General features: G+C 41.0%; 1 protein-coding gene and 1 long non-coding RNA gene across 17 annotated transcripts in view; one reads left to right on the top strand and one right to left on the bottom strand.

Annotated features, from left to right (window-relative positions):
- The window catches only part of FBXO11 (F-box protein 11), a 70776-nt gene extending 49610 nt beyond the window's left edge, over positions 1–21166 (bottom strand). Inside the window, exon 1 of one of the 15 annotated variants that reach the window (XM_086879009.1) lies at positions 20304–21166. In XM_086879009.1, coding sequence (XP_086735135.1) covers positions 20304–20415 — 112 coding nt within the window. In that variant the 5' untranslated portion in view covers positions 20416–21166. Of the gene's footprint in view, positions 1–1376; positions 1651–13191; positions 13460–14603; positions 14862–19626; positions 19788–20303 lie in introns of those variants that run through there. The other 14 variants (XM_086879010.1, XM_086879020.1, XM_086879016.1 and 11 more) reach the window with 14 other exon arrangements.
- Positions 21067–26492, top strand: LOC147655105 (uncharacterized). Of its 2 annotated transcripts, XR_015283801.1 has the most exons (3): positions 21067–21182; positions 21447–21534; positions 26379–26492. It is a non-coding gene; the product is annotated as an uncharacterized LOC147655105 (long non-coding RNA). The 2 variants fall into 2 exon arrangements; XR_015283802.1 differs by lacking the exons at positions 21067–21182; positions 26379–26492 and adding an exon at positions 24982–25091 and having other exon boundaries at positions 21445–21534.
- The last annotated feature ends 427 nt before the right edge of the window (positions 26493–26919 follow it).

The raw sequence follows: 26919 nt of genomic DNA, 5'->3' as shown, positions 1-26919 counted from the left end.
TTTTCCACACCAGTGTTCCTATGTTGTCAAATAATCTGTATCAAAACATGTTTTGTCAGCAAAAACTCATTATGAAGAAATACTATTTTAGGTTAAGTCAAAGCATCCTCAGCACAACAATTGAAAGATTTGAAGTACTAAAATATAATTTGTTTAAATAACAGAAACTCCCTCCTTCTCTTAGATTTCTCCAATCCTTACATTCCTTCCCAACTGTCAGACTCAGTTTCATTTCGTCATCTTCCTGGTCCAGAGGTTTGAGAGGAGAAAAACACCACTGCTGCACATTTTGACCGCAAGTTAGGGTGTAAAACATCGCCCTATTGAAGGGCCCTTCAATACACTTGACCAAGCAAGTGGAACATCACCAAGTCTTTATCTGTGTGTTTTTCAACAGTGTTTTGGTAAAGGGAGAGCAACTGATAGGGTATTATGATAGAATAATGTTTCTACAAAACTGAATGCTGATAAGAAACGGATAGAAACATCCTTCCTTTTCAGTTTCTTTAATTGTATCTACAGAAAAAAATTCAAGTAGGTCAATCTCAAAGCCAGTGTGTAGAAATTTTAAACAGGACTCAAGCTGCTTCTCTCCTCACCTTTCCACATTAAAGACCAAAAGGTAATGAGGTATTAGTGTTTACCTGGAGACCAGCATGAAGAGGTAAACAAACCACTGCCTGTGTGATCTTGTTTACACTGCTCAAATGTGGTTGTAACTGAAATAAAAGCTTTGATTACAGAAGATTAATCCCTTACTGCTAGAGCTGAGAAAAGACAAACTCTAAGACATCCATCAGACATTCATTTAAGAGAATGAAGATTTCAAAATCGCACTGCTAGGGTGGTAGAAGAGCAGGGGTAATCTCCACTTCTGCTCAGAAGTGAACCCTCCCAGACAGTGAGTTGAGCAGAAGGTCGTGCCCAGTGAGCTCTCCCAAGGCTCAGAAAGGACTCCGGGGTATCCGCAGCAAGCTGCGCTCCATCCCTGCTTCTCTTCTCCCTATCTCATGCTATTACAGTCATTTCTGATCACACCAGGATGAATGACATACAAGTACCACCTACTTAAGGGTGATCTCCAAAATAGTATCTACGCCACTCACCCTATGTCTTTCACCTGGAATGAGGTAATACTAACACTATTACTGTAAACCATCTTTGCACAAACATTCACAAGGTGAATGTCCTGCTGGTACAGAAAGAGATAAACCACTTTTTCTCCATATTATTAAGCTCTCAGCAGTTACAAAAATAATTTAAAAAAAAAAAAATCAGTAAGTGCTACTGTGTCAATTCATGGTTTCAAGGATCTTTGCAGCTGTAAATTGAAGTATGCTGGAACACATGCTGGCTGAACACACTGAAAAACTCACCTGCTAGACAAGATCACACCAGCTAGAAAGTCAGAGTATTAATACATTCTACCTCCTACACCTTCACTCTAAATTATAGTCAATTTGCTAAAAGCGAAGCCACACACAATCACTCTCCCTTACAAAGTATGTTCCCAAACTAATGAATCTACAGGCTGCACTAAGATGCTTATATAACATCAGCAAATTGAATTTATTTTCCAGGCCCTATTTTCTGTCAGTCTTTGTAATCATCACTTCAGTTTCAGCTTCCTTCATCAAGTCATCCTGTCACAGTTTCACCTGTTCTGAATTTACCAATCTGACACACCTGCAAACTACTCAATTGTTCCACTGTTATTAATGTGCAGGAGCAGCAGGAGACACAGCCAAGTCAGTCACTTCAAACACAGCAGAGGGGAAAAAACCCAAACTTACCCTGAAGAGCTCATGGTTGCAAGCAAGACTAGAACAGGAGAAACAAAGATAACACAGAGGCAAAGTGAGTTTGTTTTCACACAGGCTTAGACTGGTGTATTGACCGTGCAGTGCTTTGGGGTTATGTGAACAGTGTTCACACCTCTGTCCCTGCTGGCTTATTCCTTCTCCTAAGTGATAATCAGGGATGAGATGATGGTACATTGTTTAAGAAGTCTGTACTCAAAAACTTGCTTGAAACTGCTGGAGCTAAACCAGAACTGGCTACTGCCATCTTGGCACACTCCACCTGATTAATGAGTTAAAGGATTAACATCTTTCAAAAGTAGGTGGGGAGGATTTAAGACATTGCTGCTTGTATTCTTTCACCTGCTGCTTCTTTCAGACATCACTATTGTAAAGCACGAGTAGAAAAGGTATTTTCTATTAACTCATTTAAATTTAAATACTACTGAAAATTACAGGTGAAAATAAAAGAGAATCTAGTGAACCACGGTTTCCAATGTTTGACCTGAATTACTTTACCTTGTGTTAGCACGCAGGAGGAGATCAGTACCAAAAGTCCTTAATTTCATTAAGCACACTTATTGCACGTTTTTGTTTACTGAACTGGACAACTACGGAGTCACACTCGTTACTGTGCAACTGAAGTTTTCATAGAGCAGCCACCTCCTCCCTCCAACCCAAACCTATCAAAACCATCTCAATGCCGCTCCTGTGCTTCTGAAACACCACCCCCAAAAGGGCTTTGGGCAGCAGTTAAACTGGGAAGAAATAACATGGCCCATGGCCACTATAATCCCAGCTAAGGCCTGGGCAAGTGGGCATTATCCAAATGCTGTGAATCCAAAAGCCTGCAGCCAGCACAGCTAGAATGCAGGCAACAGAGAAATACACCTTGAAGAATCCTGTCACTGTACTGGAGCTGCTTGACAATATTTTTTTCTTTAGATGTCAGAGCATATGCCTCCACTGATGACTAACAAGTAAGGAACACAAAGAAATTTTGGTGCATCAGTCAAACCATGGTTGAAAAACTATGAAGCCTGACATCAAATCAGGCTGCTATCTTTGATGTGTAGTACTTAACAGTCAGTGAATTATTTCATGCCAGTGCTGTGTGCATTTCTGATACTGGCACAAGATGAGAAACAGGCCAGTGACTGAACTATGATGGAATGAATTTTTACTTCTGTATGGTAGCCAATAGACACTTGTAGAAGATGGATATACTGTACTACCTACAATGATATTCCAGGAAAATATGATGGTAGCTGCAATGTCCAGTTATCACCAGAAATCAACAAGTAAACAAACCATAGGGATTAATTTCCCTTAACAGATCCCTCTCATTTGCCACATGTAGAAAAATATTTCCAAAAAATGATATTCTACTTTATATCTCAGACTCTTGAAGGATTTACAGGAGGTCCTGTCTTTAACGGAGGGAAGTTCAAGACTCTTGTCACATAGCAAGAGCTACACATGCTTGCATACATATACTAGCTAATTAAAAACAAAATAAGAACCAACCATAAAAACTTAGAAAAAATCGTCAAAACCACTTCATCCTGCTCCCGTCTTTTCATGTTTCCTATATAATTTAGTCCTAGAGAACTTCAGTGCTTCAGGGAACACGGGTCAGTGCCAACTATTCAGCACCAACCTACTACTAACCATCATTTCTAAACAGAAGAGGTTTTTTATCAGCTATCTAGCATCTTTACCTTGAAAGAAGCCGCTCAAGTGTCTAAGTGTTCCTAGAGGAAAACCTTGCATGCAAAGCATCTACAGACTAATGATCCTGTCTTTACAAAGCCACTCCATGTCCACCTTCTCCACAGACCAAGGTTTACCATGGGACAGCAAGATCATAGATGCAAACTCAGAACAACGAATCACAGCAAGTTTCAAATCCTACATATGTAGAATGTGCAAGACACTGTCCATTTGGAAGCACAAAAAGCCCCCCATTACACAACTACATTTACATAGTCTGTCAGATTTGAAGTGCCAGCACAGACACAAGCAGATTCATTATCACTAAAGACTCAAAAGAAAAGAATCCTTCATGAGCTGCTCTTGAATCACGAGCATTCAAAACATTTCTAACAAGTGAAATATATTTTGTGCACTCAGCTAGAAGTGTGCCACAAGGATCATGAACACAGTTAAATAAACTAAATAAATGGGTATTTTTCTCCACTGAACTATACAATACTTGTCAACCATCAAGTACAGCATTTTTACATCTCTGTTCACTGTTTTTCTAGAGGCAAAACTGCATTTTCCACATTCTAATATGTATCAAAGATAGTTACAAGTGCATTGAACTTTGCTATGTTTCCCCCTGTATTTTGGTTGAGCACACAGAGTATTAGTCATCTTTGTTATATTCATGCTAAACTTAGCTAAAAAATTGTCTTAAGATGTATTCTAAGCAACTGTCAGATTGAATTCTTGACATGTTTATTCTCAAACTATGGCTAATTTAAAAAACAAACTGTTCATATTCTATAGGTTGTTTTTTAAACTTACACAAAAAAAATGCTAGTGTGTTTATTGGAATAATTTGTTCACGTGTAATTTTATAACTGTTTTGCACAGAATACATATTTTAAGAGTAATTCTTTAAAATACTGCAGTATGTCTCATCATTCTGAATTTAATCAAGAAATTACCTACAGCAACCTTTACTCATTTTCCTCCACATATACCAGCATCCATCCTACATCCAGATGCTGTAAATATGGTGTTTTGGGTTAATTTTCTGAGGTTTAGTTGATTACTGAGGTTTCTTCACAAACTTGTATTTTGGTAGGACCAAGTGCTGCTTCCAAAAACTTTTACCTTAATTTACATGAGCAATCCAGCAATCCATACTCCTCAAAAAACATAGGCACTCTCCAGAAGGAACAGTCCACACCATGCCTCCAGGCAAGAGGCTGTATAAGCAACATACACCTGTCCCTTTTAATTAAACATACAAAGAAGTAAATCATGCAGGACCAGAATGAGCCCTGGTAGAAATACAGAGTACAGAAATAACAAATTAAATACTTTCTGATCAAGTGCACTAGTCAGATACAGTAATCAGAACAAAAAAAATTAAACATTTATAACAACCTAGACTGAGAGAGTAAAAGTCATTTTTAGAGCTCAGACCAGATTTATTGCCAGGCAGTAAACTGCTGAATACACATAATTAAGCACACAAAACCAGTATTATGCTAACAAGACTTTAAGAGCAGCACTTAGGTGAAAGAGTAAAACCATCTTTCACAGCAGCAGTCTCTATTCCAAGGGCAAGAACCATTTATGCTATACATAGTGCCATCTATTAGTCAGAAAATGTCATTATTGCTGGGAACAAAGTAAAGAGCTATGAAATAACAGATTTTGAAAAGTTTGTAAATAACATTTCACACTTGAGAGCCAGAGCCTTCAAACTTAAGAAGAAAAATAAATCATGTGCATCTCAAAATCAAAATCTAGTTTGGCTATTTAAGCATATATTTTAAGACAAATGAAAAACCTTATTGAAATATTTTATGTTCTTTAGGAAATAAAGGGAAAATAAGTTTTCACTTAATTAGAAGTAATCAGATGCGGCTGAAGACCTGAAAGCCTTCAATTATAACAGTGTTGGGAAGAAAAATCTTACGAAATTAAAACTTCTAGAACAAACACAGCAATAAAACTGTAAATGACACAAATGACAAAAAGATCTGTTTTGTGCCCTCAGTGGACAAATACAGAGGTGCAATCATCTTTAGTACAGAGGAGTTCAAAACTAATTTTCATCTTTTATAAAGCCAAACCTTACTGCCAACTTGCTCACTCTCAACTCAGAAGACTTCTGGTTTCCCAACAAAGAACAGCCTTGAGATATAAAGGAGGGACCAAGTCCCACCATCACATTCCTCCCCACTCAATCACAAATGACACTGGAGACTGGAGGCACATGTGTATTAAAACACAAGTTAAAAACCACTAAAAAATACTAATACCAGGAGTCCCCCCCCTGCAATGGGACAGGGTCAGACAGTTCCATACATAAAGCTGTCTCTGATGTGTACCTATTGGAGAGCATGGTACTGAGTAAAGATCAAAAGCAAGGCAACTATGTCACGGGCTTGAACATCTCAAAATAAAGACAGTATCAGGCAAGTTCTTTATCAGAAATAATTATACTGGAAGAAATTTTCAAAGTGCCGATGAACTTCATTTTGCCAGTATAAACGAGTACAATACTTTAGCAGTGCCCCTTCTGGATAATTGTAACATTTTATTCCAAGTCATTATGACTTTATTTTTTAAATCAACTTTGAAAAGTAAAGAGAACCAAATATAATTTCCTGCAAATCTGAAGCAATTATTAAAGTCAAATGTTCCCACCACATTTACAAGTAAAATAGAAAATTGCCATCAAAAATTTGTTTTCCTTTAGCAAACAACATAACTTAGATTACAGAAAATTTAAATTCCAGACTGTTCTCTGAGCTACATGTAGCAGTAAGGGGATGTCCCAGACATGTTCTATCACATGTTCATAAAACTCCAACCAAGGGTAGAAGCCCTACCACTTACTCCTAGATTGTGAAAGGCACAATCAATACTCTGACAGATTCTGAGACCAAACTATGGACTCATACCAGAGTAAAGTCAATAAATGCATGTTGCACATATCCCCTTTAACAATCACTGGTCCAATGGATGGAGAAGTTGACAGAAGTGGATAAAGCACCCATATGCCAGGTATCATCTTTATATAGGTTCTTTTAGGGCAGGCCAGTAGCAGGATCAAGGTAGAGCAGAACATCACCCGTACCAGCCCAGATTACTGTTGAGTACTAGGATTCCATTATTTAAATTGTGCTGCTTCCTAGCCTCTCGCCCCAGCACATCAGCTGGCTGTACGGGATGACCAAGTTATAGCAGTTAGACTTATGCCAAGAGCCACTGTAAATGCTGGGCTCACTAAGAGTTTCCAGAACCACTCAAATATTAACTCATGCCTAGTCTTGGGGAAAAAAAAAAAAAAGAAAAAGAGCACCAACCACCAAAAAAAGAGGGAGCAGTACTTCCCCTTCTGATAAAAATATTCAAAGCATTTCAAATTAAAAGCCATATACTGTTTGACTGACAACTGCAGTGTGTTCTCCAACTATTTATTTTCCCAACAATTAACCTCTATAAACTCACAGTCTTCCTCAGATAAAATGTTACCGATGTTTTTTCCTCTTTCTGCAATGTGCCAATATGATCAATACCATTAGGAGTTTCCACATCCCTACTCAGAAACCTACGATAAAGTTTCTAAAGAACCAGAGCAAAATCTCAGTGTTTAAATCTTCCACATGATCTGTAGGTCATCTCTCAATGCACTTCCTTCGGTATTTGTGCTTTCACAATGTCACACTGCATTTTAGTACAAACGTGTAATTTTATCATGCCATACATATGGTTCAGTGCAGCCACAGGCACACCTATGGCTTCACAACTGTCAAGATGATGCATCTCAAAAGCACAAAAAAGAGTCTGTAAGGGCACAGAATGCAAGTTAAAAGAACATTATTTATTTTCACAGAAATGCCCACTGTTCCTCTTAGGATTTTTTAAAGTTAATTGCGCAAACAGTTAAAACAACCCCTGCTCTCTGCCTTACCCACAAATAAGGGCTTTGACTGACACACACTGGCAAATAAAGAAAAAAAAAAAAAAAGAAGTCTGCCAGGCAAAGCAAGCCTCAACCCTGCCAGCTGCCCTTTAGAATGGAAGTTGTTGCCCCAATGACAGATGGCCATACAGCTCACGTGGCACTGCAAGAGCAGCTCCAGTTTTCAGCCCAGCATAATTAAGCCAACCAACTGCAAGTCTCCTTTACCTTCCTTCATATGCTGCCCTGGAAGATTAAAGCACCACCACAGCCATTCTCAGCTGTTCAGTGGTCCTTGTCTTGAACAAGGATCAGCTGGGAGCACAGGACAAAGGACAACTGGGAGCAACAACTTCCAGTACATGCATCCAGATTTTAGCCTGGGACAAGCTGAGCACTAACAGAAGTTCAGAAAGAAAACAGGTATCGTACTAACTGACACCATGTGGTTTACAACTAGAGTACCAACCACAGGAACCCAAGGACATCACGTTCAATTCTGTGCTTTGCCACAGATGTGGCTCCATGATAAAGATAAAACAATTTAAGTGTATAATACTGCCAGAAAGGAGGGTGCAAACCTTTTCCCACCAGCTCCCACACACAATACCCAGTGATTGTACAGGTACACAGTCATTAAAACAAAGGAAGAAGCAAACCACTGAGAAAACCCCTTTTGGTGGCCATTTGCAATCACACTTAATCACACTGCTTAAAATATCAGTGAAACTGTGCCTACAGACTTCCCTGGTGACTTTGGGCAAGTTATGCCATTTCTTCACACTTTCATTTCCCACTGCTGATTTCACATCTGATGGTACATCAGCACATCCCAGGTGTGTGATGACAGCTACAGACATGATTGAAGGCCTGCAAGACACAGAGTTCTGCAATACAAATATCCAAACAAAGGGGATCCTTTACCAGTATCTGAAATTACTCTAGGCAATCAGTGGTGGCAGAATAACAGGCATTCCCCCGTGTTTATTGCAACTCCAACACAAGACCTTCAGGCAGAAGGGAAGGATTAAAGTTGAGCGCACTGATTAGTGTTCTTTTTACATCACTGAATGCTTAAACAAGTAAACTCTTAGCATATATAAGAGTAAGGACTTCTGTGAAAAGATCACTAAGTCAGGACCTTCTGGACTAGAAACTGCTCATTAGTCTTACTCCACCCACTGCAGTGCTGTAACTAGAAATACTAAAAGAGGAAACAAAGAACCACTGAATTGTTCCTCTCACTTTAAAAATTAAATAAGCATACATGTATATAAATCTACTCCTAAAAGAGAAAGAAATTTCTTATTTGAACTCTTAAGGCCATTAAGCCTACTACAGTGATTGTCTCTAAGAGAAATTTTATCTAAATGGGAAAATTTTTACCAGCTAGGTTTGCAGAAAGGGATACTTAACAATTGTCTCCATGTATATATAGTGAAAAGTACCTGCTAGAAGGGAGGAAAAGGCAAGCCTTGGGAGGAAATATATTGCTTATATGTTTTCATAAAAAAGGAGCAGGTTGATTTTTTTTAACTGAGCAAAAAACACAAGCAGGACACCACATTCTTAAACTTTGCTCTTATGATCCCTTTACACTTTCTCAAATCATATGCTGATTTCAAAAGCTAGACAAATTAAAATTCATTTTCTCTAATATATTTGGCCATTTTTGTAATACTAATGAATTTGGGGAAAAGATAAAATATGCCCCAGAAATCTTAAGGAAATCTTCACCAGGCTCAAACAGTTTTCCCACCCACCATAATGCACACACAGCATTTATATTACTGCAAAACAATCTTTCTGCCAACAGGACCCTACACACGTTACAAGAAATAAATCTTAGTTAATGTTTAATATGTAGTACATATACATAATTTTAGTGACTACATCTGCATCAAAACATCATAAAGACAATAAGAAAAGGAAATGGTCTGTTATTACTATTTAAAACTTGCTCATTATCAAAGTGGTAATTATTTCTACCATGCAAGTGACATGAAGAGTTGAAAATTTCTGCCTTTCACAGACTATCTGCTAATAGTGGTAGCACAGAAGAATGCTTAGGGCCAACTTTGTTGATAGATAGGGAGAAAACATTGGGGTAACAACTAAAGTGTGTTTAGCCTGAAAAATCATTGTGCCCAACTCACTGTGATTCAGGTAATGTTCTTGACTTGACACAATTGTGCAATATTTCTAGATCTTACATGCACACAAAAATATACCAGCAACTCTCAGCACTCTTTGTGATACTGGTCATTTAGTCAACTGAAATTACCGAAAAACTATGCATGCAGTCTGCTGGGATTTACCCAAGAACATGGCAATGAATCCATTCTCAGTAGCAATGGATAACGGGTATTGTTTGGCAGGCCTTTGAAAGACAGGAGTTAAAAATCATGCTTTTTCCCACACACTACCTACTTTTAACTTCCATTGTATTAATCAGCATATGAGCAACCCACAGCAGATAGAAAACTTTTTCTCAAAAAAGTTATCCAGAAAAACAGAATGAAAACTTAATGAAGAGAATATGAAAACTGATCTTGAACTGGAACACCACATACTATTGAGATTGAAATTTTAAAATAAAAATTTGTTTGAAATTAATTTTCTGTTCTTCTCTCTCTTTCCCCCACATTTTTACAAATTTCAACATTAGTATGACCAATACATTTTCCTTTAAACTTACATATTAAAGTTAGGTTGTCTGTAACTGAAAAATCAGAGTCATTTCACCTCCTTTTCTGGCATTTGAAAAACAATTTTGGAGAAGATGGGGCTGTTAGTAAACATTACTTCCTGTTTAGACTTTTAAAGTTAACAAGCTCAGATGTTCAAGCATTATTTAGACAAAATGGGAGAGCCAACATCACACTGACAAGTACTGTGATGAACTGATCTTCAGAACAGAGCTTCATTAGACAGACACACACTGAACCTACTGGAATATGCCTTTTTCAGTTAATTAAACCTTTCAAATTTAGGTAAAATTTGACAGTGATAAACAACCATACTGATAATGTCAAGTTTATCAGCAGATTATTGATCACACACTGCTGATCAATGAAGAGAAATTTGGCAAGATATGAAAGGTTCTAAATTTGTTATCAAAGGCTGCTTGAAGTTGCTCAGATATCACCTATTATCACAATCACACCCATTCTTCTTCTAGTCATCCTGACAGCAACAGTAGCCCAAAGCACTAATCCTCTCTCCTCCCACTGATGCTTAGCTGGCCAAACAACTCTAGTGTTGAAGGAGGTTCTCTCAACAGCAATCCAAGGCACATACCTTAGAGGCTCAATTATTGTAGAGCTGTGCAGAGATTTCAAAGTGGAACCAGAGAAACCTCCAAACGGATCTCAATACAAGAGGGGTGAAATTAGGTGATTTTTAAGGTCTCTTCCAACCCAAAACAGTCTGTGATTCCACGGAAAGCAGTACTGCCACAATGGAAAAACCACTACGCACTTTCACACACTGCAATCACCCTGGACCTTCGGTCTTCCAAAGTCCTAACAGATGAAGCTCAGCTATCTCTTGTCCCTACCCACAGTCTCAACTTGGACAGTTGCAGCCAACACAGGTCCAGAGTAAACTCTGGTTTAATTTGAATAACTGTTCTTCAAAGACTGTGGATGAATATCCAAAAAAATGGCCACAGATCTTACCACCTTCAGAGAAAGGTGAGGCACCACATCGTGACAACGATTAATGTAACAACCATCTAAGACCTGTAGTCCTTCCGCCAAGATGGCAACAATTGAAGGAAATAGTAAACATTAATTTAAGCAGCCACTACACACAATTTACATTGATGACCCAACAGCATTTGGGTCACATTTCTGGTCTCTTGCTTTCCCAATCATCAGGAAAGGCTTATTTAGCCAAAAAAGCATTCAATTTTATCCTCAGCTCTTAGAAACAATTACTAAAATCTGAAGTTTTCCTGTAAAACTTCTGGAGCATAATGCTCTTTCTAAAGGTACATTGACAAACTAAACTTTTTAAAGGTATGTTGATGAACTTTCCAACTATTTATTTCTCACAGGACTACAGCAAAGTCTGCACCAAGACCTATCTCTCAAATTTCAGTTAAAGAAGAAACTTACACATTTCCTCTCACTTTTCCAAGTACAAGAAGCTTGGGAACTGTAAATTTTACCCAATTATCTCCTAGAAAAAACACTTATTGACCAAATAAGAGGGAAAAAAAAAATGGGGAGGATACTTTATATACACACAGGATCAGTAATGCAGTAATTAAGTAAGGAGATTAATCTGTGTAAGAAGAGGAAATGGAATAGATTCAATTGACAACTCTGAGTTTCTCTTTGAGAGCCCTAAGAATTCAGTAAGGCAGCAAGACCGGGTGGCTGTATCACACTACTGAAAAATATCTTCCCATAAGCATTTAAGTAGTATTTTAGATCTTTAACAATTACTGATGAACCAGACTGGACTGGATTTTCTGTTGCAAAATCAAATTTCAAATAAGTACTAAGCACTAAAAAGAAAATCAATTGTTTTACCTTTCATGTCATTTCAGATCAAATTCAAGTGCCACCTGTAGTAAACGGGAATCTTTCTTTTAGCAAGGATTTCAGTAGGCTTTGAATGAGAACATCAAAAATTGTTACTGAAGTGTTAGAATTATTTCAATTACCAAGCATCGTTTGAAAGAAACCAAGGTAAAACGTACTTCATCAAAAACAACAAAGAAGTATACCAAGATACCATGAAATAAACAACTTGTTTCATGTGTTTTTAAATGCACTAATAAGGCTTTGTATCGTCTGCTAATGGAAAGCACACCTGACTATTGTAATATCTGACTGGTTTTCAGGATGACATCTCTGTAGGATTTATTTCTTCAGCAAGGTACATCTCAAAACCACAGCAATACAGGAAATTGGTGAAGTCCTCATCCTGCTGTTGCACAGATACAGCCAGACTCGCTGAGAGACAGAAACTGCATTATTATTTTAGCCAAGGCTCTTCAGCAGGTCTAACAATCCACATGGAGAAGGGAGTGCCTTGCAAGAGCATAATGAAAGAGGGTCAAGCTAACTCAAATTACCTTCCATTTGCCACAGGCTAAGAGCATACACATGAACAATTACTGTGAATCAGACACCACAGATCAGCTGACATATGGTAACCTGTCATCCTACGATAACCTTTCCAAATACAAAGATAGCTTGAAATCTAGACATGCTGTAGAGGTACAACTCTCTTGTATTCAGAAAGCAAGACACTAAACCCTGGAACCTTTGCTTCTGGATGTGTAAGCTGAAAACAAGCAACAGAATAGAACCCACAAATGATAGCCCTTAAGGTAAACAGGCTGTTTCCAAATACTACAAACTGGGATTACCAAAAGGAAATAGTTACTGTAAGATGACCTATTCATGCTAACCAGCCCTTCAGTATAAAAGCATGCACACAGCCTGATGACCATGAGATTGCAAATTCAGCTCTTCTGCTGGTGTGGACAGTGGTTATTCAAAATAAGTATAGGAATTCCAAGTACAGTTGTTGATCTGGCCTTGTTACCATGCAGTGGCAATTTAAACTAGGACAAAACCCAAGCTTTTGTTTCCCAACCTCATTCCCAGGAGTGCTCTTTTCTCTATGCTGTGTGTACCTACCAATCTCAATGCAGTCAATCAGCACAGAAAAAGTAAGGAAAAGCTTTATATACTCTACCAGCACTAGACTGGCACTCACATGGTACAGCTGAATCAGTTTTTTGGAACACAGAACTGGTTGCGCAAGAAGATAAACACTACTATTATTTTGATACTGGAATACCAGTGATATCCGGTATGTATGGGAAGCATATCTATACTTCTGTGGAATAACCTACATAGAATCAAGGTACAGCTGCTCAACAGAAACAAACCTAGGAGCCTAAGTGACAAGGTTTCCAGGCAGAGCTCAACTATGCAGCAGTTTGAGCTCCCAGAACAAAGCAGTGCCTGAACTCTCACATATAAGACATCAGAGGGACCTGACAAACCTGGCAACGGAATGGAAACTGCAGGTTTCTGTTACAACGAACAGTAGGTTTCATTGTATATCCCACAGCACAGAGCAGAGCACAGAGCCCCAGCAGCCTTGCAACAGCTCCTCTCAAATACACAGGACTAGCACCAGGCCCTGGGGAAGGCTCCAATCCCACATGACAGCCAAACTGATCTAAGCCAAGCTGACCGGTGAGGGCAAGGGCCGTCCCACTGATCACCAATTCTCTTAAGCACTCACCCAACCCTGCAGTTAGACAGCTCCAACAGCTAAACCAGCAGGTAACTACTCTGAGTGTTTTGGAGGCTTGGTTTCTGTGGTGATACGGTTCAGGGAGCTAAGGATGTCAAAGCAAGGCAAAGACTGAACATGGAGTTAGAAGCAGGAGAACCAGGACAACCCTTTTATCTAACAAACAGGCTCTACAATTACTTAGCTCTCTTGGAAAAACGCAACTAAAGGAAGTATCCCAGAGGAAAGCACAAAAAATAGCTCCCAAAAGCCTACTGAAAGAACTACATGTTTTATAAGTGTTCATTGCTTGTTTATCCCAGCTTCTATCCACAAATGAATAGTAATTTTAAGAACAGGCAGCAGTATAATCAGGAAAACTGTTACTGAGAGGAACTACAATAACTACTATTCAAGCTATCTTTTAAGAAGGATTCATAGATTTTAATCACCTCAAGAAAAGTTCATTAAACTTTCTAACAGGAAGTACAATGCACATAATAGAAGATGCCTCTAAAGCATTTTCTTTACTTGAGGGACCTACATCTAGAACTTACTCTTTTCTTCTACAAAAATTTAAAAGCAATAATATACTACAAAAGCAGAACTTTAATGTTCTGTATTTTCACTGTATGTTTTAATTTGCTTTCTTTCTCTCCCCTCTCCTTGGCCCCCATTTCACAAGAATTAAAGGACTCAGACTAAAAGCCTAGATAATATTCAGATACTACAGCTTAGTACCATGAACAAGAATCACCACGTTTTGCTCCCCTTCCAATCCAAATGCTGAATGCAGAAACATCACACAAGTAAGAAACAAAAAGAAATACTAATAATCTGAAAACATCAAAGTATTAGGTAATGACAAATTCAACTGAACAGACCTTCCATTTTCTCAATTCCTGTTAGTTCAGACAGTTCACCTCTGCTTTCATTACCTATACATTGCACAGCTCTAGTTTAATTTTCCTATTGTGTCCGTTGTAATGTGTAAGACTAAATATATTTAATCACTAATCAATACAAAGTTAGAAACCTTACAGAAGCACACTACCTCCCCCTCCTAACAGATCAAACAGTTTTACAGGCACAGCTTGCAAGAGGAAATTTAAGTGTTGCCACAGGTGATGCACGTTAACAACACACCTGGTACACCCTCCTTCCAGTTACCCCAGGGACCCAGAGGAGTGTGGGCCAAAGGAGTTGTCCTGGCTGCAGTGGCATCCCAGGGGCTGCCACCATTGCGTATGTGTGTGCTCAGTGCACTGAGCAAACACATGGCACGGCAGCGGCTCTGCACAGGCACTGCACATTCAGCACTCGCGAGGCACAGCAGGCTCACCACACTGCTGAGGGAGCTGCCCATGGAAAATAGGCTGCCAGCCTGACCTTCCCAGGCAGCTGCTGGGCTGACAGAGCCTTCCTAGTGCCCCAATTCTGTGCATATACATCAAAGCTTCATATCCAGTGCACAGAATGTTAATTTATGCTCAACAAATGAGATGCTTCATGCCTGCACACCTGCAGAAAAACTTGACATGCATTGCATAGCTTTGGTCTACTCTGTGATTGTCCCAGGAAACACCAGAGGAAGGAGGGGGGCACAGAACATAACCTTCCCCCAAAGCACAAAGATATAAAACAGACTCATGGAGGAAGCTTCATTATGTCTTAAACTTCTGGGCTCCTAGTTTTTGTAACACAGAAAGTAAAAAAAGATTTGACATTTCTGGGAAACTATAACTGATGTTAATAGTCTTATGATTGACTAAAATACAGCAAAACTATAGGCAATGAACACTATTGCGTATGGCAAGAACAAATACACTTGATTTTGATCTCTCCAAATGAAATAGAAAGCTTTAGTATATGTTTACACACTTGTCCTAAATGAAGGACAACAAAGGTACACCAATACTCCTTTGTATTCCTAATGCAGAATAAGGCTTTAGGAAACAGAAGTTGTACATGAAGAGTCAGGTTTATAGATTCTAAACTTTTATCTGTAAGGTAGACTTTGTAAACCATTGCAAAACCAAGAATTGTATTTCCATATGTGAATATATCTTTTCCCAGCCTACGACTCACTTTCAAGAAATACAGAAAAGCCTTAACTAGATTTCTTTCCATGTGGAGCAGCTGATGCCTGACTTGACTTCTTGCCCTAAGGGATGACCCTACAAAAAACTAAAACCCATTTAGATGCTTTGATGCAAGTCTGTGCATTTGCTTCAGAATAATTCAATTCAGTTACTGTTACTGCCCTGCACCTACCAAATAAGCCTTTTGGTGAATATACTAAAAAAAATAATCATATATAATCATGCATGTGCTTACACACATACACTTGAAACAGAGCCAAATAAAGACTCCTTACCATTCCTAAGATACTTATCTCTACATTACAAAATTCAAACGTTGTGAGCAAGGTCTCTACTGGAGCTTAGTTTCTACACGTTTGTTTTACAAAGCCTAACCTACTCTTTTTCCCAGTACGTCAAGCTCGTGTCCCCTATACAGACAAATGACTAATTCAATTACCTTGTGTGCTGACAGGCCAGCTGGTTGCTGCTTCTTGGCATGGGTAGAGAGGGTGAGTTATAAATGTCTTTCCCTCATTGTCTTCATCCTCTGCCCAGCCAATAGTTTCCACAAAACTTAAGTTCACACCCCTTTGTCAACTTTGGCTGAAACGAGCTAACAAGTTCAGAAGTTGCAGAGTGACACACACTGTATGGGTGTACATATGTTGTTTTCACTGGAAAATAGATTGGGGCAAGGAGGGGAAGCAAACTTGCAAGGTAGGTTTACATATTGCATGTGTTAAATTTGCCTCAGCTCCAAAAGTATTGACCCAGCTTAACCCAATCTCAATTGGAGCTGCCACAGTTCCACCACACCCACAGGCGTTCAGAGTTATGCCTTCCCTTGTAGCAGCACTCGTGCCAAAAATCAACCTGGGAAAAAAAAAGGCAGTTAGTGTTTGGCGCAGGCAGCTCCGGAGCCAGCTCCCCGCCTTGTCACATGGACACCGCCACCACGTAACAGCAGCACGCAGCACTGTGGCAGATGCAGCTGGGTACTTATCAGTACACAGGAGCCGACCCTAAGAGCACTTAATTCTGGACATACAGCTCAGAACCTCATTAGTACTATATCCAGTGATGTGCTGGTTTTACAGAGGCACATATTCACTAATGGAGTTATTATTTTGAGAAGAACAGAAACAACAACTAAAAAATATTTATATGATAGCTCTGAGGTTGACAGCTTCAGCTGCATTCTAGACAAGATCTTTTGGTCTTTTAACTAACTGTCTAACCTTGTCTTGTTCCTAAAACTAACCAAACCTATACTCTCAAGGAAGGAAAAAACAGCACTATAAGCAAACATGGGAATATTTAATCATAAACATAACCGAGTCCAGATTTCCTTTTGGGTAGATCTTTGTCCTAAAGAAAATGAAAGGACATAGCTATTCTATATCCTTCATGCGGAATTGCAAAACCACTGAATAAACCACTGTTAACCCCACTGGAGACTGGGGAGTGACCAGGAGGGAGTAGGTAAAATAGAAGTAACATCGTGTAGCCAGAGTGGCTAATTTAGATGGAGAGAGGTGTGAACAGCAGAGCATAAGGCAAAATATCTTGGGAAGTGTATCCTGATGACATCTTATCTTGGCTGTACAACACAGTGAGTCTGGGGGAGAAAACATTTTTATCTGCAATCATTTATGATCTCCCTTCCCCACTAATCAGAACACAGATACACAGCTATTGTTCATCAATGTGTAATATAGACAGCACAGTTGTCTACTCATTAGATTTGTTCCTACTACAAACATAAAATGAGAATCACTTCAGTATAAAGCACAGCTTTGTGTGATTCTTAAATTCTTATAAGGAACCTTTGAGAAAGGATTTTTATAAAAGCATTTTTTCCCAGTGATCTATTTATTAACAACAGGCAACATAACTTGATTTTTACCCAGTAGTGAACCTGTAACAGCTGTTACTCAGTTGTAAAACACTGTCTACTTACGCAGCATTAAATAATAAATAAAGCTCAAGACCTAGTACATGTTTTACTAAGCAATCTAATGATATGAAACAAGAAGTTCCAGAGATTAACTGTGAGCTGTATTATCAACTCTGTCCCATGGTATCTGTGCTTATAAGTACACAGCTGTAATATGAAGGAGGAAAGAAATTAACAATAACAAAAAATAATTTCTGTTCGGTCACAGCTGCAATCACAGTACCCAGTAAGAGGGTTTTTTTAATGAAAATTTGAGCTCAGTAGAAACCCTTTCCTAGTAACTTATTCCTTTGTACAGCCTTTTTAGGATGACCTACATTGCTTGGGAATAAAGGTGAAAAAAGTCAACACTTATTTGCATGGTACAGTCTAACCCCAGTATATTGGCTTTTAATTTAGTAGCATTATTCATCAGCCTTTACTGCAATAGCCCTGCACAAAGCGATCAAAGTCACAGGTAATACTGAAATCACCTTCCAGATACAGTGGATCAGACCTTGCAAATCCTGAGATAGAACAGAAACTGCACTAGAGACACCCCAAATGTAGATGGAACACTAATGACAAAAAAACCTTAATGCTGTTGATACATTTTTGGCCAAGTGAGACCTAGTACAACTGACCTTCAAAAATGTAAGGAAAAAGCTAGCAGTGATCCACATGGAACAATAATTTCCACAAACCATGGAATTTGATTTTGTTATAATTTGAGTGGTCAACAGCACAGAACAATGTAAAAAAAAAAAATTAAAAAAAAAATTAGGTGACTCTAGAATTCCAGAAACGTCAGAGTAATACAAACACACTGCAGCCTCACATTTTAATAAAGTTTCTGCCTACATCTTTAGCAAATTAGTAACATATGAAGAGTGGCAGTCCAACGTAAAACTGAATAATCACTGCATTTAATCCATAAGAACATCATTCTGGATGCCTTTTATAAGTTGTATTTTCATCTGTTTAAAAGGCAGAGTAAGCCATGCGGTTGAAAAAAATCCCCATATTCTGCATATGGAATATCGATGATGAAAACCCTCGGTGCACGTCTTTGAGAGGAAGAAGTTCTTTTTGTTGTTGTTGTTGTTTTGCTTTATTTTCTGTGTTGTTGTTTTTCTTTTAAATGTCAGTATACCAGAGAAGTAATTTTAATCATATAATTACTTAAGATTTTGGAAGGTTTACACAAGACCCATAATTGGGCATAAGACATCACATCCTCTGGTTATATACACAGCAATCTGGTCTGGGTAACATTCTTTGCTCTGACCAATGTGTGCGAGGGGGGGCGGGGGAAGGAAGGGGAGGGAGGGGAGGGGGGGAATGGAGAATTAAAAATACTTCCTCAGATTAAATTTTCTTTACTTCATTTACTTAAAATGTTCTGATTGCATAAAATGCACTAAAATATTTATCGCGATGCATCTCCGTAGTTAAAATACCTTGTTCTCAATGTGCTATCCTAGATACTCAAACAAAAGACATTCAGCTGACAATGAAGCCTTTTCTTTTTTTTTTTTTTTTAATTTTAAAAAGGCATTTGTACACCTAAGACTGCACCACGGATCAGTCTCCTTTATCACTCCGGAGTTGTGACAGGTAATGCATGAAAAATTAAAATCCAATCCACCAGATAAGACATGCAAAATGTCTCCTCCAATCCCACCCCCATTTCGCCTTAAAAAAAAAAAAAAAAAAAAAAAAAAAAAAAAAAAAAAAAGCCCAGCCACCACCAGCCCTGCACATTCGGATCACACTCACAGTGGCACCCCCAGAGCCACCACTGGGGCGACAACGACAGGCCCGAGGGGCCGCCACCCCCGAGCCCCCCCGCACCCCGCTCCGGGCTCCATGAGGGGCGAATCCCACCTCGCCGCTTCCTCATGCCCTCACACAATGGTGCTTTCCCCCATTAGCTCCGAATTGTCAACATTTTCACGCTAGGCCCCGGCCGGGCAGGGCTGAGGCGCGGGCGGCCCGAGCCCCCGCTCCGGTCCGGGGCCGCGGGGGCGGTGTGGCCGGGGGGGATCAATGGCCGATGGGCCGCGGCCCCCCCGCCGCCGCTGGAGCCGGAGCCCGAACTGCGCAGCAGGCGCGGCGCGGCGGGCCCGGCCCCGCGGAGCCTCGGCCAGACCCGGGGCCGCCGCCCCCGGACACCATTTCGGGGAAGGTGCCGCCGCAAGTCGCCCGGCACCACCGCCTCCCCCCTCCCCGCAGCCCCCCGGGCGCTCTCCCCCCGCGCCCCTCGGGGGCCCGGCCCGCCGCTCCCCGCGGGGAGGCAGCGGTGTTCCCGGGGGCCGAGGGCGGCTCGCCCGCTCGCGGTCCCCGGGGACGGGGCGGGGGCTCGAGGGGGTGTCCTGTCCCGAGGGGCCGCGGGCGATCGACTCCCCCCTCCCCGGCCGGGGAAGGGGCCGAGCCCCCGCCTCCCCCCGAGCCGGGGCAGAGCCCGAGCCAAACAAAGCGCGGCCTGAGCGGGAGCCAAGGGTGAAGCAGCCTGGGCTTTTCCTGCCGGTCCCCGCGCAGGGCGGGCCCCGAGCCCGGCTTACCCCGATCCCCGGCGGCGGCGGCGGCGTTGTTCCTCTCCTGCTGCTGCTGCTGCACCGGGCGCGGCCTGGACACTCGCCTGGGTCTCCTGTTGGCGGCTCGGACCGAGTTCATTTGCCGGCTCGTGTGGGCGGCGGGAGGGGAGGGGGGGAATCCTCCGGCAACCGGTGCCTCGGCGGGGACGGGGGCGCTCGGAGGGAGCCCCGGGGCGGCCGCCTCGCAGGCGCGGGCAGCAGGGAAGGGCGGGGGTGAAATCTCCGGGCGCAGGTCCCGCCGCCGCTGCCGGCTCGCTCGAAGGCAGAGGAGCCGCTGGCTCTCCCAGCGCTGCTGTGGGGGACGATGGCGCCGCGCCCCCCCGTCCCGGCCCCCGGCGATCCCGCGGTCCTGCCCGGCTCAGGCCCGTCGCTGCTCCGTGGCAGGAGGAGCCATTGACACCGCCAGGGACGCGCTCGCGAGCGGGCGTCCGTTGGGCGGCCGTGCTCCGCCAATCACCGTGCCCCACACAAACGGCCGGCGCCAGGGCGGCCAATCCTCGCTGCCGTACTATCGGTGCGCGGGTAGGGGAGGGGCGGACGGGCGGCGCGGCGCGGGGTGGGGCGGCACGGTGCCTATAAAAGGCCGGGGCCGCGCGTGTGGGGCGGCAATGGCGGCGCTCGGGCCCGGCTGTGGCGGCGGTGCCTGTGAGGAGCCGGCGTGGGAGCCCGGCCAGGGGCAGCTCGGAAGCCGCTGGAACCGCCGGCAGCGGACGGGTCGCGGAGGGGCCCGACAGGCTCCGTTCAGGCCATGTGTGATGAAGGAGAGAGGGCGGGTGTCCGGCGACGGTGCCTTGTTGTGGTGCCGTGCGCCTTGGTAACCCTGCCTGAGCTAGGATTAGCTGTCCTGTGGGTGCCGGCTCGTTTCGGTTTCCTGGCTGGTTGTTAACCATTTTTTCCCTTTGGGTTTCTGTATATTCCTTGGTCGATGTGCCCATTCGTGTTTGTGCTACCATTTGCTAATACAACCATAATGTTCTTTATTTTGGGTTTTAGTCAAGTGTATGAAGCTTTTTCCTCCTTTAATGTATTTGTTGTGTTGTTGCTCAGCTGATGGCCTCAGAGCAGGGGAAAAAAGTAAACGAAGCTAGTTGTGGTCTTTTTCCTTTTCAGGAGTCACTTAATAAAATGGATGGCACAACACAAGCAGTAAGGAAGAGATCTTCTCTTTATAGGGTTACTCAGGAATCTGCTAATGAAGGTGGGTTTGTGTTAAGTCCTACTTAAATTAAGCTCTGGGAGCTTCTGGAACCAGGGCCCTTGTCTATGCCTGAAAAGCAAAAGAGTGTTATCTGGTATAAAATGTAAATAAATGATGGTAATTAAAAACACATTAGGTAGAACCTTGTTTCAAGCTGACAAATGAAGGTACAATATAACTAAAGGAAATGACAGCTTTTAAAAAGAAAAAAAAGCTTTAAAAACATTTATACTTGAGATTCTAAAGGAAATGACAGTGACATTCTAATTCTCAGCTCATATTAGACCAAATATAAAAGTATGAGAAATCTCAGTTGTTAAGGAGCACGTTCTAGAATTAACATTTTGTTACCTTAAAGAATGTCTGGAGGAACAGTGGAGGATGTTTATCCATGTCCGAGGGAAGTAATTCTTGCCAACTTATATTAGAGAAAGAAATAATGAAGTCAAGTTCCTGTGAGAAGAACTTTGTAGGGAAAAAGAATATAAACATCAGTCTGTTTGGGGCCAGTTTCTGATTACCTAGATTACCAGGTTACTGTACTGAACATTCTGTAGATCTACATAGTTACATGTAAATATCATTAAAGTATTTTTATTTTTGGTAGTAGCATTGTGAAACTCTGCTTTAACTCTTGAATGGGAAGAATAACCCTACCCAAGTATTATGCTGACCTTACTGTGTCATGATTAAGGATTTTTTTCCCCTCATTGAAAACTTGTAATCTTTAAACTGATGTATTTCAATTGTTTGAATCCATTTCTGTTCAGCTGTTCTAGCTGTGCTTTCTTCACCAAGCAAATTAATTCTTGGTGTCACAAGATTACCTGAAATTGCTCAATGTAGGTATACTCCAAATTTTTAGTGCTCTAAATCTTTGACAGCTTGGTCAAGGATGGATGACAAGCTAATTTTCACATAGAGCCTTCAAGAATATAAAGGTTCTGATAGTAGAATAAGACTTTGTTTAATCAAAGCAAACTCTAAACTTCCTTAAGTAGTCTTGAACTAGTTTTAAACTGAATGGTCTCTTGTCCTATAAAAACACTTTCTGTAATTAGCTCCTTAAGGTCCAAGATGTACTCTCACTGACAACCAGAATACATAGAGGGCAATCTATAGCAGCTATGCAGAAATTTGAGTTAAATGCTCTGAGTTGATACAATGAGAACCTCGTGCTGAATAATACACACTTGATTCAGATTCAATAAATTGCTGATGCAAAAAAAGTGATTCCTGTAAGTATTCAGTGTTTGCTTACAAGGCATGGAGTAAAAAAATACTTGCAATGCTCTTGTCTGACATTCTTGACTGTGCTTTAGAAGGCCAGACAGTAGAAAGCCTGAAAACTCACTGTCCTGGTTTAGGACTGTGACATTATTAACTAAATCTCTGTATCTCTTCTCATAGCTGTTAAATGTATCCTGTCTGGGACTTGTTCATAATTTCAGATTTGTTTCTCAGTCTTTAAAATGTTCTGCTTAGCCATCCTGTGTCTCCATTGCTGCTGTAAAGCCTCTGAGAAGCAAAACACCATTCTGTGATGGAAATGGCACTGAGCCCAAATTAATAGTTTGGGCTTCATTGTATTGACCACTGTGGAGGTGCTATAAGCCATCCTGTATGATGTGCTAATAAGCCATTCCTGAATGTGGGTGTGATTTATACAGGCAAGATAATTTTGCCTTTGTCAAGACAGCTTTTTCTTTATTTAAATTGGGAAGAGAGGGAATGGGAAGTAGAGCTAAACTGTACGGTGATCTTTTTGCATAATTGTCGACAATAGAAATGCTTGCTGGGCTGGTTATGTTGGCCACAAATCACCTTTTGGTGACCCTTGAACAGCCTCACATTATGAAGAGAAAGGTGTAAGACCTGGGTGAAGAGCTTGCTTGAAGCATTTATAGCATAAGCAATTTGGACAGAGTTGTCAAGTGCTAGCTCATCATATTCAGGCCATCTTCTAAGCTGCACTGAACTTCAAATGCATGTGTATTTAAATGTTAATGATAACTGGTTCTCTGCTTCCTCTTGAAGAGTTGGCTGTTGCTTTGAATAGATCACTTTCCTTCCTGCATGGAGGAAGAGATGCCACAGAGTGCTTAGTGATAACAGTAACTTGCTAGTTATGTGTTAACATAGAGTTAGAGGTGAGGCAGCTTCATAGAGAGATGTAGTGCAAGTTGTGGTGAAGGGGATTCCTATCTGAGGGTGATGTGCAGAGACAGAAGAGCAACTTTGAGTCAGCTGATTTTCTCTAAAGTGAAGACAGTTAAAACAAGTATCAAGATAGCAAATCAGTGTTTCTTTTCTAGAATCTCAGAGTATTGCTGAGAAATTAGAGGTGGTGGGGTTGCAGAATAAACAGGATTGGGAAATTACTATGGCACACTGTAAAGTGTTAAATCAGTAAGATTGGTTGAAGCCAGGCTGTTCTGCAGGAATCACCACTGTTTTATTCTATTTAATGTATGTGTCCACTAGCAACCTGAAAAGCCTCGCTTCAGAGTCTGTTAGAACTATGCTTTGAATGTGGGACAGATTCATTTAAGTTGTCATGATCCATGCTTACCCTGAAGATGTGGGTATTGCTTTAAGAGTTGATCAAATCTAGGATAACAGTTTTCAGTGAATCTGTTAATTACTTCTAAGGGGTTCACGAAATGTAAAGGACAGACTTCAACTTGTATATGATGCCCTAATTCTTTATTTAAAAGTTATTCAGAAACAATTTTGAAAACTGGGGGAAAAAAACCCAACAAACCCCCCTACTGAATTGATGGTTTTTAATTAAGTGCAAATGCACAGTTATTCTCCTTAGTTTTTGCTTCCTAATATTTGTGAGAGAACAAGAAATATTTTGAGAACATGGTTATAGTTTATTACACAAAGCCCACCACAGAGCCTTTAGCTACAGCTTGTGGATTTGAACAAGAAATACAAGGAGTCATTTTTTTTTATTGTGTTTTTTAATCGATTCAAGTGGTTTTGCAAAGGAACCACATGTCTCTCCCTCTCTATGGATGAAAGTGAAGTAGAAAGGGCTGAAATGACTTGTCCAAGAGCATTTCCAGGCTGTTAACAGGGCTGTGAACAGAACCCAGGGTACAGGAGTACTTATTTAAGGCTTTCTGCATGGTGCCATGATACTGCTTTCAGAAGTAAAAGAATTTTGCCTATTATTTCTAACCATCTCATATGCTGCTAAAATGTCCCTCGACTAAAAATACTGCATTGAAGATTTGGGACTGACCCAGTGTGAATTTCTGACTTGTAGCTCTTTAAACTTGGAGGACTCCAATCATAAGATTGGAAGATGTGGGCCTTTCAGAAATAGCTAACAATACCTAGAACTGGTTGAACATGCTTTCTGTGCAGCTCAAAAATTCCCATGTCATTTTGTTGCAATGTATCTGACCCTCAGTTCCTCTTAATTGTGTTTTACAGCCCATCTCGTGCAGATAGAATTGTCTCACTCTTGCAAAAAAAGATTCTTAAATCTCTCCTTCTTTTACCTGGATTCCATGTCTCCTGAAATCCAGCTTGATGTTAGCTGACCTTCCTGGGTTGCCTTCTGGGTGAATGTCAGTGGCTGGGATGTTTTCTGTTGCTATACCAACCTGGTTTCTGCACTAAAAATAAAGACCTCAGGGTGGGGAATGTGTCTTGTTTCCTATAAGCTCACATGACTGTTGCAACATGTTTATCCAACATGTTAATTCTAATTCTGCCCTAACAAAAGCTCTTTGGAAGCATGAGTGGTGCTTCAGTTCTCATTAATGTTTTTTAATAAAAGTAACTTCTAAAAAAAGTCCTGGAGGGATTGTGCCTGACTTTTAAAGCATTATTAGCTGTCTTGGTATAAATTTCATAGCTAGATAAATATCTACACAGCTGCCTTCTGTATTTTTTGGGAGTATGTTCAGGGAGGGAGAGGGAGTATGGAGTTGTTTCAAGTATGCATTCTATATTTTCAGCCCATTTATCCTGATAACATCCAATGAAATCCCCAAACATGGTCCTCTGGATTGTACTGAATTTAGGTGTTTCAGATAGTCTGACCTGATACAATGCTTCATTTTTAACACTAAAATAGATTTGGTATAAATCCCATAATTTTATGGGTGGCAAGACATTATTTTGACTCGGTGGTTCTCATTCACTCAAGGTTTGCTTCTTGCTGTTCATTTTCAGTCATGCATGTACAGAGATCGAGTATGGGCTTCACTCAGTTGTTATTCCTTGGAGCCTACTTTTGTTTTGCACATTGCATCAGCAGAGTGTCCGTATGATGAGTTCTGTCTTCAGAGCTGGGGCTTTCTGCCCCCCAAATAAGACTGGTGTGGGTGTTATTTATACTGCCGTGGAGAGGATGCAGCTTGAAGAGATCTTTCAACATAATGAATTGAGTCAGATCCCAAATGAGAAATGTTTACAAGAAGTACATCCAATACTCCCAACTGGAGAAATCAATCATTTAATACCAGGAGGCTGGAGTTATATGAGGGCCTGGCTCCAGATTTAGACCTACCAAAGGAAAAGAATGGCTTCTTTATGAAATTTCTTGCTGATTTGTGGGGGGTGGTTCTTCCCTGAAAATATCTCAGTGGGATTCTGAACTCCTCATTCTTATGAAGTACTTACGTTCCCTGGAGCTGGTCTATCCTAGGCCTAGAGGGGCAGGAACAGTTAGGGACACTTTGCTTCACCTTTGTTATGAACAGCTAAATACGAAGCAAGTATGAGGAATCCCAGTCTTCATTTTCAATGTGTCATAACAGTTAGCAGCATTGTCGAGCATCTAAAAGTGGGGTGCTTAAATGGGATTTGGTATCTCCATACAGAGAAGGGTCAGCAGTGAGAAGTGATGCTGCTTTCAGTCCTGAAGGCAGGAAGACAAAGTGGTCTCGCCATCAGCACATGAATGCAACTGCCTTCATTTCAAATCTGGAGAGCAGGTGGGTGTGGGTTTTATTGGTACTGACAGTTTTAACCCTAACAACAACTGTTTTTGTTAACTGGTGGGAACAAGTTCTCCATGGTAAAAAGAGAGCAATTACAGTTTTTCACTATGCTGCCTGGTAGACAGATGCCATTTTAAATGTCCTGCTCCAAAGCTGTATCCTTTTCTACTGTAAGAGTTCTCTCAGTAAAGAAAGATTTGACCCGCCCAGGAAAAAAAGTGTAGCATATTGTGTCCATATGTCTTGCCAGCTTGCTCCTTTGCTGGTTTGAGCAGGTAGAAGAGAGGAATTTAAGTCCTCTTTCTCCATCTTGCTATCTCAGGTGGACCTCTTGGTTGTGCCCTATCTGATAAGTGGGGGTAAGGTCTAATTACTCTTATGACCAAGAGATATTTCATCAGAAAGCATTTTTGGATGCCCT

Source organism: Cyanistes caeruleus, chromosome 2 (assembly GCF_971803275.1).
Source record: "Cyanistes caeruleus chromosome 2, bCyaCae1.hap1.1, whole genome shotgun sequence".
NCBI classification, from domain to species: domain Eukaryota; kingdom Metazoa; phylum Chordata; class Aves; order Passeriformes; family Paridae; genus Cyanistes; species Cyanistes caeruleus.
This window is presented reverse-complemented; position numbering and strand designations above follow the sequence as displayed.